This window comes from Drosophila mauritiana, chromosome 3R (assembly GCF_004382145.1).
Source record: "Drosophila mauritiana strain mau12 chromosome 3R, ASM438214v1, whole genome shotgun sequence".
Classification (NCBI taxonomy): domain Eukaryota; kingdom Metazoa; phylum Arthropoda; class Insecta; order Diptera; family Drosophilidae; genus Drosophila; species Drosophila mauritiana.
This window is the reverse complement of record NC_046670.1, coordinates 1642684-1657258: the sequence shown is the minus strand read 5'-3', so window position 1 is coordinate 1657258 and position 14575 is coordinate 1642684. Positions and strand designations below refer to the sequence as shown.

The 14575-nt window shown below is 39.5% G+C and overlaps 4 protein-coding genes across 6 annotated transcripts; 2 read left to right on the top strand and 2 right to left on the bottom strand.

Annotated features, from left to right (window-relative positions):
* The first annotated feature begins 1320 nt into the window (after positions 1-1320).
* On the top strand, positions 1321-5781 carry LOC117144658 (sodium/potassium-transporting ATPase subunit alpha). 3 transcript variants are annotated; one of them, XM_033309958.1, is made up of 6 exons: positions 1321-1488; positions 1541-1807; positions 2511-4594; positions 5089-5263; positions 5328-5560; positions 5609-5781. In XM_033309958.1, the coding sequence occupies exons 1-6, from the start codon at positions 1339-1341 to the stop codon at positions 5727-5729; spliced, it is 3030 nt and encodes a 1009-aa protein (XP_033165849.1). In that variant the 5' UTR covers positions 1321-1338; the 3' UTR covers positions 5730-5781. The 3 variants fall into 3 exon arrangements, 2 of the variants coding, with proteins under 2 accessions (XP_033165849.1, XP_033165848.1); XM_033309957.1 differs by lacking the exon at positions 1321-1488 and having other exon boundaries at positions 1554-1807; positions 5328-5451; positions 5527-5560; XR_004459651.1 differs by lacking the exons at positions 1321-1488; positions 5609-5781 and having other exon boundaries at positions 1554-1807; positions 5169-5263; positions 5328-5418.
* A 1708-nt stretch (positions 5782-7489) lies between these two features.
* LOC117144659 (poly [ADP-ribose] polymerase tankyrase) lies at positions 7490-8944 on the top strand. The gene is made up of 4 exons (XM_033309959.1): positions 7490-7837; positions 8167-8412; positions 8469-8673; positions 8733-8944. Exons 1-4 carry the CDS (start codon positions 7490-7492, stop codon positions 8942-8944), a joined length of 1011 nt encoding a protein of 336 aa, XP_033165850.1.
* A 793-nt stretch (positions 8945-9737) lies between these two features.
* On the bottom strand, positions 9738-11304 carry LOC117145373. The gene is made up of 2 exons (XM_033310997.1): positions 11059-11304; positions 9738-10997 (listed from the first exon to the last, which is right to left on the bottom strand). The coding sequence occupies exons 1-2, from the start codon at positions 11288-11290 to the stop codon at positions 10045-10047; spliced, it is 1185 nt and encodes a 394-aa protein (XP_033166888.1). The 5' UTR covers positions 11291-11304; the 3' UTR covers positions 9738-10044.
* Positions 11305-12391: 1087 nt separating this feature from the next.
* Positions 12392-13836, bottom strand: LOC117145356 (odorant receptor 82a). The gene is made up of 6 exons (XM_033310975.1): positions 13533-13836; positions 13280-13478; positions 12881-13226; positions 12706-12810; positions 12494-12646; positions 12392-12442 (listed from the first exon to the last, which is right to left on the bottom strand). The coding sequence occupies exons 1-6, from the start codon at positions 13834-13836 to the stop codon at positions 12392-12394; spliced, it is 1158 nt and encodes a 385-aa protein (XP_033166866.1).
* Positions 13837-14575: the final 739 nt, after the last annotated feature.

Here is a 14575-nt window from a genome sequence, read left to right as displayed (position 1 = left end):
TTCGTTATTCGCCTTCCGTATCATCAGACGACTGGAGGCTAATTGGCCACATTTGGCTCACTGTCGTTTCCAGCTTCTTTAAGAGGTAATGACAGCCAGGAGACCCGTTCGCCTGGAGATTTTTAGATTTTTAGCAGCATTCAGTACAGCTGTGATAATTTATAAGGCTTCTGGGAACAATTCCTCTTTTCATAGACTGTGAGGGTGGTTAAAAGTATCATTACAGAACGGTGTAGTGGAGTTCTTCGACTGTTGCTTATCAATTACAAAAGTGTGTCTATACCATTAAAGGCTTTATACAAATATGCTCACAATATAATAATAACAACATTTTTTACCCGTTAAATGGTATACTAGATTCGCTATAAAGTATGTAACAGACCATATGAAGTATATATATTTCTGATCAACAAAGTCAGGAACTATTAAAGCTAAAGAGTTGAGATTGGACATGAAGATCATTGATTCTAAATGTGATCACGCAACACAACTAGATTTGATAGATTTCATAGCGGTAATTTTCAAATACTCTATTTTGTAAGGTCGCAATATTTAGGTGTGAATTATTTATTATTTAATTAAGTCTAGATGTTGTATCAATATTACGTATAGCTACAAAATCTCAAAGTTTATATTCCAAACGGACTTTATGTTTCTTCACTCTTTCTTATGTTGTGACTGGATATTACTATTAGCATTATGAACAGCATTTATATATATATTATTAGCATTTGAACAGATTGCTCTATATTAAACTTGTCCTCAATATATTCTTATAATTCATCAGATATAGGCCCTTTTACCTAACACCAAATAATAGAATACTAAGTGATTCTTGAGTACTACTAGAATTATTAATGGAAGTTCTACTTTATTTAATAACTTATACCAATCTATCTGCTCTAATGGCTCTAATAATTTACCTAACATAGGTATTTCGATTTTGTTAACTCCCTCTACTTGCCAATTGGCATAAGCTGCGCATGTATCCCCATCGATATATAGTGTGCGATTATTATTGGTACTGAGTGTAACAAACAGTGTTAAAGAGTGTTAAACAATCTCCTATACGATTTCATACTTTACTCTTCATAGCTGGGGAGCAATAGATTCTTATGTATTAATTGGACTTTCAATATTTTCAGTGAATCTCTAATAAAACTAAACTACACTCGCTTGTTGTTTATGTTTCAATTTTTTTAAATATGTTTATATGTATGTTGAAAAATTTATGTTTAACATATTATATTTAACAATTAACAAGTTATATTTAAAAATGTTTTATTGTATCAATATAGCATAGCCCTTTTAATCAAAAAAACTACAAAACGTAAGAGGATGCCATCAAAAAAAAAAAATAAAGAACACAAAATTAATGGAAAAGAAAAGAAAAAGGACATTCAGTCTTTTAAAAAAGATGTGGAAACTGACAATCATAAAATATCTGTAGACGAACTATTAGAGCGCCTAAAGACAGATCCTAACAGGGTATGAGAATCTACAACGATCTACGATTATAAGTGATAATATTTTTTAATAGGGGTTGTCTTTTGTTGAGGCCAAGTTAAGATTGGAAATAAATGGTCCTAACATACTTACGCCGCAGCCTCCAACACCAAAATGGATTGTTTTCTTAAAAACCATGTTTGGTGGATTCGCAATACTACTTTGGGCAGGATCTTTTCTTTGTTTTGTCGGATATCTTATACAATTACAAACCCAGCACGAACCACCAGATGACAATCTCTATCTTGGCATTGCATTGACTGTTTTGGTAATAGTCACGGGGTTATTTACATATTTTCAGGTAAATAAATAAATATTAAAAATGTTTCTAAAAATTACAATTACTCTTATTACAAGTCAAGTCTAAGTTTGGTTTTGCCCCTTAGCGGTTATTTGATATTTAGGACCTGTTTCTCTTATTATTCTCTTAGAGTAAAAGGGTACACTGGATTCGTTGAAAATTATGTATCAGGCAGAAGGAAGCGTTTCCGACCGTATAAAGTATACAAATTCTTTATCTGGATCAATAGATGAGTCGATCTGGCCCTGTACGTCTGTCCGCATGAACGCCTCGATCCCCGGAACTATAAAAGCTAAAGTGTTGAGATGCAGCTTTTTCATGTTGCGACACCCACAAGCCGCAGAAATCTGCTGCGACCAGACTTGAAAAATGTATTGATATTTTTTCCTTTTTGTATTACAGTTCTATCGATTTGCCAAAAAACTGTTTGCCACGACCACTCTAACGCCTTAAAGCCGCCAAACTGGTCACGCCCACACTTTTGAACATTTTCTAAAATGTTTTCTCATTTAATTCACTAATATCTATCGATAATCCAAGAAAAATTATGAAATTTCGCATTCGCACTAGCTGAGTAACGGATATCTGATAGTCGGGGAACCCGACTGTTGTATTCTCTCTTGTTTAAATACACCAATTTTTAGTATACAAATAATTGTTAACATTTTTGGGATAATAGTCTTAATAATTTTTTACTTATTAGGTTCATAAATCCTCTTCTATAATGGATTCATTTAAAAACCTTGTTCCACAATACGCAACAGTTATACGAGAAGGGGAAATAAACACAGTAACTTCAGACGAACTAGTAAAAGGAGATATTGTGGAAGTTAAATTTGGTGATAGGGTACCCGCTGACATTCGAATATTGGAAGCTCATGGACTTAAAGTGGATAACTCTTCCTTGACTGGAGAATCCGAGCCTCAAGTGAGATCTACAGAGTTTACACATGAAAACCCTTTGGAAACAAAGAACTTGGCTTTCTTTTCTACAAACGTACTCGAAGGTACCTGCCGAGGTGTTGTCATTGCAACTGGGGACAGTACAGTAATGGGACGTATAGCAAACTTAGCGGCAGGACTGGACGATGTTCAGTCACCCATTTCCCGGGAAATACAACTTTTTATTCGGTTTATTACAATATTTGCAGTAATACTAGGACTATCTTTTTTTGCGATAAGTTTAACATTAGGTTATGAATTTATTGATGCAGTTGTGTTTCTTATAGGCATTATAGTCGCAAACGTACCAGAGGGCTTACTCGTAACTGTTACCGTATGTTTAACCCTTACTGCAAAGCGCATGGCATCCAAAAATTGTTTGGTTAAGAACTTGGAAGCTGTCGAGACATTGGGTTCGACATCAACAATTTGTTCAGACAAAACAGGAACCCTGACTCAAAATCGAATGACTGTTGCTCACTTGTGGTATGATCAAATAATTGTTGAATCTGACACTACTGAATCTTTTCGAGGATCCCACTTTAAAATTGAGGATAAATCTTTTAATGCTCTTTTTATGTGTGCCGCACTTTGCAATTCAGCTGAATTTAAAGGTGGTCAAGATGATATACCCGTATTCAAAAAGGATGTCAATGGCAACGCATCAGAGGCTGCTCTTTTAAAGTTCACCGAAACTATTTCTGGAGGTATTAGTGCTTTTCGTCAAAAGCATATCAAATTGACCGAAATTCCCTTTAATTCAACGGAAAAATATCAAGTTTCTGTTCACGAATTTAATTCAGGAGATGGATACTTTATAGTTGAGATGAAAGGAGCACCAGAGAGAATATTGGATCGCTGTAGTACGATACTAATTCAAGGGCTGTCCGTAGAACTTACACCTGCATTAAAATTGGAATTCGAAGAAGCTTATTTGGAAATGGGCGGTATGGGCGAAAGAGTATTGGGATTTGCTGACCTTGTACTTCCCATGTCTAAATACCCAATTTCTTACGAGTTCAACGCAGATCCTCCAAATTTTCCATTAGAAAATCTTCGTTTTCTGGGATTAATATCATTAATAGACCCGCCACGAGCAGCAGTTCCAGACGCAGTTGCAAAGTGCCGTTCCGCAGGCGTACGTGTAATCATGGTGACTGGAGATCACCCTATTACAGCTAAAGCCATAGCCCGCAGTGTGGGCATAATTACAACGCCTACTGCAGAGGACATTGCCAAACAACGTGGCGTTACAGTTCTCGACATCGATTCCCGACAAGCCACTGCCATTGTGGTCCACGGTGGTGAGCTTCGAGAGATGAAAGCCGAAGAGTTAGACGCTGTAATATACTATCATAATGAGATCGTTTTTGCCCGAACCTCTCCACAGCAAAAGCTTATAATCGTAGAAGCTTGCCAAAGACGTGGTGAAATTGTTGCTGTAACTGGCGATGGTGTGAATGACTCTCCGGCACTGAAAAGAGCCGATATTGGCGTTGCAATGGGTATTTCTGGATCTGACGTTTCTAAGCAGGCGGCAGATATGATTCTATTGGATGACAATTTTGCGTCCATTGTTGTTGGCATTGAAGAGGGGCGGATTATTTTCGATAATCTTAAAAAGTCCATCGCATATACCTTGACTTCAAATCTTCCTGAAATAGTGCCGTTTTTATTTTTTGTGATATTTGATATACCTTTAGCTCTAGGCACTATAGCAATTCTATGCATCGATATCGGCACTGACATGCTTCCGGCAATATCGCTAGCTTATGAAAAGGCTGAATCTGATATAATGGCGCGTATGCCTAGAGATCCGTTTGAAGACCGTTTGGTAAATAAAAAGTAAGTTTGTATAGCTTATTCCGTAGATCAAGAGTGGTCCTATATCTATTTTTCTTAAATTTATTAATAAATATTTATATTACTAGGATGTAAGAGTCTGAGTTTATATACTCATATAGATAAGTTCTCTTAAGGCAAAGTATATTCCTAAAAATTGCTTTCATCCCAGCATCCCCCTATATACTCCCAAAAACTTATTTTTACCAGATCATTTGCTCTAAAGCCACGCAGCTTAATTTCACATTTAACGTTAGATATGCACCCGCGCACAAAAACTCAAAAAGTAATACATTTTTTAATTTTTTTCGCATGTCAACATATAGAGCTTTGCCAAAGGAGTTTTAAAAATATGTAGTTTGTTTATATGTTGTTTAAAATATAAAATATAAAACATATATATTGTACCAAATATATTTTTTTCGCCAATAAGCTTATTGATACTTACCCCCTGGAAGTAGTTATGATTAACATGTTTGGTATCTCTAAATCATTAGGTTAATTCTAATGGCTTACTTGCAAATTGGAGTTATACAAACGGTTGCATGTTTCTTTACTTTTTTTGCTATAATGGCAGAACACGGATTTCCCCCCTCCAGACTTAAAGGAATTCGAGAAGACTGGGACTCAAAAAATGTAGAAGACCTTGAAGATGGCTACGGACAAGAATGGGTAACTGTATTGTGTTCTATTTGGTCTTCTCTTATTATATTTAACGTAATTGAAATGTTTGCAGACCTACAGGGAACGTAAAGTTCTTGAATATACAGCAGGCACCGGGTTTTTTGTGTCGATTGTTGTGACACAGGTTTTCGACCTTTTAATATGTAAAACTCGTCGAAACTCAATACTTCAGCAAGGTATGGGCAATCATGTACTTAACTTCGCTTTGGTTCTGGAATTCATTATTGCCTGTCTACTTTGCTATGTTCCAGTATTTGAAAAAACATTGAGAATGTATTCCATCAAGTAAGTACAACTAATATGAAAAACGGTTTAAACCTAATGTTTTTCCAGATTTATTTGGTGGATATATGCGTTCCCCTTTGGTCTACTAATTTTCTTTTTTGATGAAAGTCGTCGATTTCTAATAAGAAGAAATCCAGGTGGCTGGGTGGAACAAGAAACTTATTATTAATTACAGCTATGTATCCAGTTACACCAATAAATTTCCGTCGCCGTACTTTTAATCTTAATTATACTCGTTGCTCGTAAAGTAAAAGGGCACAAAAGATTTGTTGAAAAGTATGTGATAGGCAGAAGGCTCAATAGGCCAGTCGAACTGGCCATGTCCATCCGTATGAACGTCGAGATCCCATGAACTATAAAAGCCACTGGGTCCGTGTCCCCGCCGCCGCGCAACATACAATTGCTTTCCTTCTTGGTATTTTCAATTGCCATTTGTTAATTGAAGTTATGAGTCCCCTGTCACAGATAATGATATTGAAAGCCCGCCGTCCAAAGCAGCCAGAACTGCCGCCTTGACGGTTGGCACGGTCGTTTTCAATCAATGAGAATTCAGGAGCAGCCGCCGCAGAGATGACAACTCAACTTTTCCCAGCTTCAGCCGCAGACATTGTCATTTCGGGCCGGCAAAAGCACAGTGAGGCCGCCGCAGGACGACGTGCGGGCTTAAGCTGGGGGATGCGGTGGCTTTGGCGTCTGGCTGCAGAGTGGCTAAATTTAAAACGGTTTCATGTTGTGATTTTGACAAATGATAATTTTCCGCATGTGCTTGTGCCAGTCTTTGTGTTTGACATGTCAGCCGAGACTCGGCTGAAAACGAGATACTCCTATCTCTGTGGCCCGGTGCCCATGCCTCCATGGTGGTCGATGAGTTGGCTCATTGTGCAGGGTGAGATAACTGTCGGCTGAAAATTCCGGAATCATTGCCGACGTGGAAGCGTATCTCAAAGGCTCGTTAGGTTGGCACACATGCTCCTGCAAGAAGCAATAGTTCTTTTGTTACAACGACTTTTTAACGATCCACTCACTTACTAGACGTAATATCAGCAGAGAGTTGGGTGCTGGCAACAGTTGAAATGTCGCCTGGAAACTTTTAAATTATATTAGTTTCTGAACACAACGTTAATTTATTTTTTTGACGAATTTATAAAGGGTGCTCTCCATTAAAGTCAATTTCAACGAATGTCGTGTCTCTATTTTAACAAGGAAACTTAATTATAAGCAAGAGACATCGCTCGGTTATAAGATACCCGTTACTCAGCTAGAAAAAATGCAAACCAGAGAGTTCAAAATTCTTGCTGGCATATCGATAGGAATTGGCAGGAAAAATAATAAAATTAAATTAATTTAAAATAATTTTCAATAATAGCGTTGCAGTTTAAATTAATTTAAAATAATGTTCAATAAAAGCGTTGCAGTTTTGAGCGGCTTGTAAATGTTATAGTATGCGTGGTCAAGTTTTTTAATAAACTGAAACAAATAAACTGAACAAGTAATATAACGAGAGAGTATGCTATAGTCGAAGTCCCCGACTATCAGATACCAATTACTCAGCTTGTGTAAGCGCCAACGCGAAATTTCATAATTTGTCTGGCTTATCGATAGATATTGGGGAATAAAACGAGTAAAAATTAAAAAAATTAAAAATCAAATTGTGGGCGTGGGATTTTTGTGCGGTTTGTGGTCTTTAAAGTGGGCGTGGTAAAAAGATTTTTAGCAAATCGATAGAAATTTACAAGACTAATAAAAATTAAAAAAATATCTAAACATTTTTCAAAAGTGTGGGCGTGGCAACATGCTGATATTGGCTTAACAATTGCTTTCGAGAGTTGGCAACAGAGTTCGATTTTTTGGTAACCATGGCGTTGCTTCGTCAATTGTTATCGCCAGGTTTAGCGGAAATATTTTGTTCAAACACCTCAAAGTTGCCCGATGTGCAGCACCTTGGAAAAGGAGTCAAATCAAAGCGAAGATGAGCTTGGCGATAAATTGGACCAGGAAGAGCATAAACTCTTGTGGCCTGATTTCGTGTCGCGAATTTCCAATCCTACCGTTAACAGCGTTCAACTTCATTGGTCCTTGTTAAAAAATGCCTCCGTCTACAGTATAGATAAGTTCCATAAAAGACTGGGCTGGTTACAGTTGGATTGGACTTCCAGTTCACCCATAACAGTTACAAATCTGGAAGAAAACTTCGGATATCGACTACGTATAAAAGCGCTGACAGTTTCGAAGGATGGACATCGTTATGTGCCTTTGGCTATCTCGCCTGAAATAGTTGTAAATATTATTAATTCGATTTATCACAAGTTACAGAGTTTAGATTAGGCATACAGTTTCCGTAGGCGCAAGTTTGTTGACCCATGTCCACTTTAACTCCAAACTCCAAAAAGCTGACGCGGCCACAATTTTGATATATATGATAATTTTGTATTTTCTTATTTTGTTAATTTGTATCGCCAAGTCAACAAAATGTTAAATTAATAAGGCTACATTTTAATAGCCAGGTAACGGGTATCTGATAGTCGAAGAAGTCGACTGCTGCGTTCTGTCTTGTTTCGTATAAATGGGATCGTCCGCAATAACAATTACCCTTTCTAAAACTTTAGGCTTGCACGGCTGCAGCACTCCCATCTACACACTGCCTAAGCCGAGCCATAAGAAAGGGGCAGCAATTCCTGGTTAAAAGAATGCTGCGTCGACGCCCGAGCCTGATGGAATATCCGGCTTCCAACGGATTCCTGCCACTTGCCAATGCCATTATTCAGGGCGAGATGTGCATCATCGACTTGCTGCTCTCGGCCGGTTGCAGCGTCCACATTGGAAGTCCGGGAAGCGGACGGACTCCGCTGCACGTTGGTGACCGCCCTAGTCTAAATTGCCAGTTATTAACGAGCTTTAAACCTCACAGCTGGCTTTTTACTACGGTCACCTGCCGTCCGCTCGCATTCTGCTGAACAAGAAGGCCCGCCTGGAGGCGACGGACAGTAACGGCATGACTCCCGCCCACTGCGCCGTTGACGCCAATCAACTGGAAATAGTCAAGTTCGCTCTCGAAGCGGGAGCGAATGCGGAGGCCAGAGACATCTGCGGCTGGACCCTTCTTATGCGCGCAGGTGGGACTAGAAGGACTGCAACTGCTTTAATAGAATTTAAATTCGCTCTTTGCTTGCAGTGGTTATGGACGCTAGCATGGAGCTCATCAAAGTCCTGGTTACGCACGGCGCAGACTTGGCGGCTGTGGATGGTGTTGGCAAAACTTGCGCCGACTTGGCGAAACTTTATCACAGACAGGAGGCAAAGGATTACTTTGACGAGGTGCAAAAGTTTAGGCTGCAGAAATCAGTCGCGACCGCAGACGCAGTGACAAAGGCACAACTGCAATAACGAGGGACACCAAAGAAGTTTGAGGAACAGTGGTGGATTTAAAAGAAGGGAAGGACTCTGGCACGGTTCATGATTAAAGCCCACGATTAAAGCAATAACAACATTAATCTCAAGGTGTATTGAGCATTTCGTTTGAAACCCAACAATGGCCTACGGTATTACCAAAGATACTTTAACGAAGCGTGCAGATCACTGTAAATTAAATTTGAACGAAAGGTGTCAAAAGACTAAGGTCGCTATGAATTTGAATATGAATATGAATATGAGTTGAATTTATCCAAAATGGCCAGAGCTTGGATCAATGAAATTTGTTTTGTGTAAATTGAATAATACCATTTTCCACTTACACTGCAATCCAATGCTTACGAACTCAGAGATCTCGGATTCCTTTTTCTTTTCATTTTTATACCCGTTACTCTGAATTTGAATATAAAGTCTAGTTTAAGAAAGTTGTACCCTAGATACTAGATTCATTGAAAAATATGTAACAGGTAGAGGGAAACCTTTTCCGAGCATATAAAGGATATATATTCTTGATCAGGATCAAAAGTCCATCTAACTCTGTCCGTCCGTATGAACGTCGAGATCTCTGGAACTATAAAAGCTAGAAAGTTAAGATTCAAAAACAGATTCTTGAGACATAGACGCAGCGCAAGTTTGTTGACACCCATATTTTGAAAAATATAATATCAATATATATATTTATATTTTTTTATATTTTTATTAATCTTGTAAATTTCTATCAGTACAGATACTACATCGCATTCTCTCTTGTTTTACATTTCAGTTTTTGTTTTGCCAATTTCTATCGGTAAGTCAACAATTTTTTTTGTCCACAAACCATCCAACTCTCCCACGCCCACGCTTTCAAAAATTATACGATTTTTTTTCTATTTTATTATTTTTCCCCCACACCACTCGATATGCCAGAAATTTCTAGTTCGCTCTTTCACTAGCTGAGTAACGGGTATCTGATATTCGGGCAACTTGATTATAGTGTTTTCGATAGTGAAAGCCATTTCATTCAAATGGTTTATACAGCGTTAAGAGGATGTTAATGCTTTATTATATATATGTATGATAGAAAATGACTTGATCTATTAAACACAAGTCATAGGGTTCTCCGTTTGAAAACCACAAGAGTATATGTCGTAAAAGTCCTTGTTCTGCTTAAGGCCCAGATAGAAGACGTGCTCGGCCAGATCCTTCCCAAACTCACAAAAGTTCTGAGCGTAAAGAGTGAAAAATATACGCTTGTTGTCAAGATGGTACTTTTGAAGGACCCCATTTTCCTGATCGTATATCCCACTGTTCTGTGGGGGCGAGTTGATCCAGGCGCTGTAGTCTATCCAGGCGGCTCGGAAGCTCTTTAAGTAGATCACAGCCAGCATTCTGGCCTCATCCAGAACGTTAACGAACTGGGGCAGCCTTAAACACTCCACATCTTCGCGAAACCGCGTGAAATCTCGCTGTCGCTCCAGACTATTAAAAAGCATCATGTACAAATGGACCGTAAACGTGGAGTAGAAGTAGGACATGGGCTTGTTGCGGCTCTGATAGAGGTACATGCTCCAATCCAGCATGGTGCGCTGAACCCCCAGCTCGTATGTTGAATTCAGTTTTCGGTGCTGCTCCAGATTGCGCACGTTGTGTTCGTAGCTCTCCCGGTAGATCCGCAGGTCCTTGTACTCCCGGCTCAGGTCTCTAGCATGGAAGTAGACACGCGGCGTTTTGAACTTCTGCTTGTACGTGGCCAGCTTGCTGAGAATGGGATTCGACTCTCTGTCCTTCTGAAACCTGACGACGAAGCGCTCCAAAATGCCCAGGAAGTCAGCCAGCTCGTGGGATTCTCCATCGAGCATGTTTTTTGTAACTATATACCCGAAAAGTGGCTTGAAATACTCATAGGTCTCACGATAGCAGTCTTCCAGCGCGTGGTGCAAGTTGCACGAGATGAAGAAGTCCAGCGTCTTCTGCTTTGCCTCGAATGGCTCTGGATCGTTCTGCAAGTCGGTCAGCAACTGCATAAGATCGCCCATTTGCGGCATGTGTCCTTGGATAGGGTATATGCATTAGGTATATGCACTCCCCCAATACAGGCTATCCTCACTTACCCATGATCGAGAAGAGGGGTCTATTGCGGCTACAGACGTAGTCAAAATAGCTCTCGCAGGCATACTTTTCGGTGTTGATGGAGCCCTGCATACGAACCGCCAATTTTTCAAGTTCCCTTATCCGCAGCTCCGACAGGTGCCGCACGTATCCCACTTGGCAATGCCCGGAACCAGTCCACATCAACAGAATAAGCGCTACGGATGCGCGGATTGCAAGACTTGAGGTTGTCATCGCAGAGCTCTGGTCACTGGGAACCCAACTTTTGTGCCAGCCTATCGGACCCCTCAACGGATGTCGCATTTCGTTGCACAGTAGTTTGAGAAAGTCACTTTTCAAGTACGTCTATCACGGAGCCACGAAACTATTTAACTTCAATTGAAATTTAAGCCCAAAACTCCGTATTCACAAAGTATTCCCTGGTATTAAATAACTACAACTTATTGAATGTTTCCCTTTTTGATGAAAACTTTTTTGATTACTTCTGACAATATTTAAAATTATTTTTGTTATCATATAATAGTTTAAAATCTGTCCAAGTGGACAATAATAAAATGGTTGGCGCTCACATTGACATAATGTACTTGTATCAGAAATAACGTTTGAAAAGCATAGAGAGTGTTGGAAAATGTCCTACCAGTGCAATCTTTGGTGCAACTCAGTAAGTATGTTTTTTTGCTAAACTAGTGTGTTTCCAATATTTTTCAACTTATGCTTCTTATTTCAACCTGTTTAACCGGAAATGTAACGCCTTGTTGCAGACAATTACAGACCGTTCTCCAAATAATAATCAATCTGGAACGTTTTACGTTTTTATTTTATCACGCCCATATAAAAAGTCTAAAATCCAACCAAACAATCACATTCCTTTTTATTATTTTATCTTGAAAATTTCAAAACATTTTTACCACACCCGAAATTTCTCCGTAAGTTAAGGTTGAGCGGTAAGGTTGGAACGGATTTATTTATGATCTTATTACACTCGCACCACGGTGCATTGCTCAATTTGAGGTCTTATTTCAATTCAGTGAGTGCCTATGCTTAAGTATAATTCCGAAGCGATAAGCATGTCAAGTCCTATCAGGAAAAATTCTCTCCCACTGTTTTTCGATCGCGCTATTCTTCCATATGGTGCTTTGCATCGTTTCACAAGTATTACGAGTTATATCTGGCTAGACATCAGTTCGCAGTTGCTTATGAAAGGAATGATTTAGAATATGACAAAAAGTTGGATTTTAATTAGATGTATTATGTCTTCTGATATTAAACAGTAACACTTAAAGAGTGCAGAGTAGCTAGTGAAAGTCACTTTTTTATTTAGTTAAATTACATTAATTACTCAATAGATTTGATGAGGGTAATCAACGATAGGGCTGTTCGACAGATCTGCAAGCATAAACGTTAGCTGAAATATTCATAAGAGTGCATCGGAGTTACCCCAACGAAATTGGCCAGGGATGCAACAAAGAAGCCAGCCCTAATAAGCACTTCCTTTTGAGACTGAAGAATGATCAACGACAAAGATGTACGTGACTTGGGAGAAGCCAGATGCCAGTTGGAGAGCCGGACAGCAGTATCAACCTGCAGACTCTAGAGGACAGGAAATCAAGCCACATGAGAATACACTTACCACTACTTTAAAATCCCACCTCAGCCTTGATGATTTCCCCGCCGTAGCAATAGATAAATAATTGCAGCATGATTGAGCCAAAGAACGATGCATACAGCAAGAGATCCATGACAGAGTCCATGTTCTGAGCGAGAGTGGGACAAGGATGCGTTCTTTAAGGGATCGCTTCGAGAGCAATCGTTCTATATACTCACTGTCACTAGTTGGTATATTATAACGCCAACCTGCAAGGAGGTTATGACGAACTGCCCCATCACGGTGGGTGTGTACATCGATCGTAACTTCCGGGATAGGGACAGCAGTAGCACGTGGTATTCAACGATAGATTTCAGCCTGATCTGTGTGTCTGGCTTGGATGAAGGAAACTCCCAGTTTTCAATTTGGCTCTGCAGTGTTTGGAAATGAGCTCGCAGATTAATCGCAAACGAAATAAATAGGCCATCGACTGCCGAGGCGTAGGCAACAACGACGACAGTGACTAGTACGGTGTAGAGGAAACAAACTTCGTATCCGGGGCTTTCCAGATCGTTAAATGGAAACCTGGAGGAGGAGAAGAAGGAGTACAACTCTTAGGAATCTCAATGCATTCTTACTTCATTGGCATGGGCAGCTCCTTGTCGCATGTTGTGCCATGCCAACGGCAAGCCCCAATTTTCACAATGGGTCCCAGCATAAAGTAGAGTCCTGTTAGGCCGCAGGACAAGCAATATGCTCTTCCCAGAAAAGATGCTAGCTTGTTGGCCTCGGCAACGTAGTCCAATCCCTCTCGGTACCTAGGAATGTGACTTGCTGCTCGAAATAGCCGTTTCAAAAGCTGTCTTTGAACATTATGAGCAGCCCACTTACAGTGTTCATGCATTTTCCTGAAGCGGCGAATCATTTCCCAAAAGTCCTTTCTGTTTGCCAAAAATGTAGAAATTTTTATAACCGTTAACATATTGGTGAACACCACGCTGAGACATGCCGTGACCTTCTCCATGTCATTGCGGTTGTAGGCGACATAGGAGATCAGGGGATACTGCGCCGATATAACGAGGATCAGGGAGCTAATGTGCTGCAAGCTGAGTGCCCTGCCCTCGGTACCATCCATGTCATCCCTATGCGCCATTGCCCGCAGGCAGTATTCCTGCAGTTGAAACAGCCTTCCCATGACCCCACTATCTAGAGCATGAAAGGATTGGGCTGCTTACGCCTGTTTTATAAGCCTTTCGAATATTTTAATTGTCTTATTGATTGATTAATTATTTGTTTTGCCAACGTCAGAGCACAGGCCCCGGGCTAATTGCAGTGATTGTCGATTTAAATTCGAAGTGCTGACACGATAATTGTAACATACCAAGAATTAGATTCGAAATTGCTGGTAATTAGCAGCGATACTCAATTATTTCAAACTAGGAAATCATTGCATTTTATGGTAAATAGATCCCGCAACAGCTGATGAAAAATTTATTAAGCATATAAGTTGTAACAATGCGTAAAAGACAACTGATTCGAAGAATAAACACCCCTGCACTTACTATCATGTTAAGCTCATAAGTTCATTTATTCCGCCCTTTTTTCAAATTTTTTATAAACTACATAAATTAATTAAGGAAACATCTAAGCAAACGACAAAACATGAGACAATGCTATAGTGAAATTCCCCGACTATCAGATACCCGTTACTCAGTCTGTGTGAATGCGAAGGCGAAATTTGATCTTTTTTCTGGAATATCGATAAATATTGGGAAATAAAATAAGAACAATTTTTTAAATCGTTCCAAAGTGTGGGCGTGGTTGGTTTGGCGGCTTTAGGGCGTTTGAATTGGTATGTATCTGTATCTCAACCTTCTAGCTTTTATAGTTCCTGAGATCTCGACGTTCTTACGGACAGACGGACATGGACATAT

Bases quoted from the DNA above. Each gene is read 5' to 3' on its own strand.
- LOC117144659 (XM_033309959.1), top strand. From the start codon at position 7,490: ATGTGCAGCACCTTGGAAAAGGAGTCAAATCAAAGCGAAGATGAGCTT. The intron at 8,413-8,468 runs GTTGGTGACCGC...TAAACCTCACAG, and splicing joins GCGGACGGACTCCGCTGCAC to CTGGCTTTTTACTACGGTCA. The intron at 8,674-8,732 runs GTGGGACTAGAA...CTTTGCTTGCAG, and splicing joins GACCCTTCTTATGCGCGCAG to TGGTTATGGACGCTAGCATG.
- LOC117144658 (XM_033309958.1), top strand. From the start codon at position 1,339: ATGCCATCAAAAAAAAAAAATAAAGAACACAAAATTAATGGAAAAGAA. The intron at 1,808-2,510 runs GTAAATAAATAA...TTTACTTATTAG, and splicing joins GGTTATTTACATATTTTCAG to GTTCATAAATCCTCTTCTAT. The intron at 5,264-5,327 runs GTAACTGTATTG...AAATGTTTGCAG, and splicing joins ATGGCTACGGACAAGAATGG to ACCTACAGGGAACGTAAAGT.
- LOC117145356 (XM_033310975.1), bottom strand. From the start codon at position 13,836: ATGGGAAGGCTGTTTCAACTGCAGGAATACTGCCTGCGGGCAATGGCG. The intron at 13,479-13,532 runs GTAAGTGGGCTG...GGCTATTTCGAG, and splicing joins CAGGAAAATGCATGAACACT to CAGCAAGTCACATTCCTAGG. The intron at 12,647-12,705 runs GTGGGATTTTAA...CCTGTCCTCTAG, and splicing joins GGGAAATCATCAAGGCTGAG to AGTCTGCAGGTTGATACTGC.
- LOC117145373 (XM_033310997.1), bottom strand. From the start codon at position 11,290: ATGACAACCTCAAGTCTTGCAATCCGCGCATCCGTAGCGCTTATTCTG. The intron at 10,998-11,058 runs GTAAGTGAGGAT...ACCCTATCCAAG, and splicing joins ACCCCTCTTCTCGATCATGG to GACACATGCCGCAAATGGGC.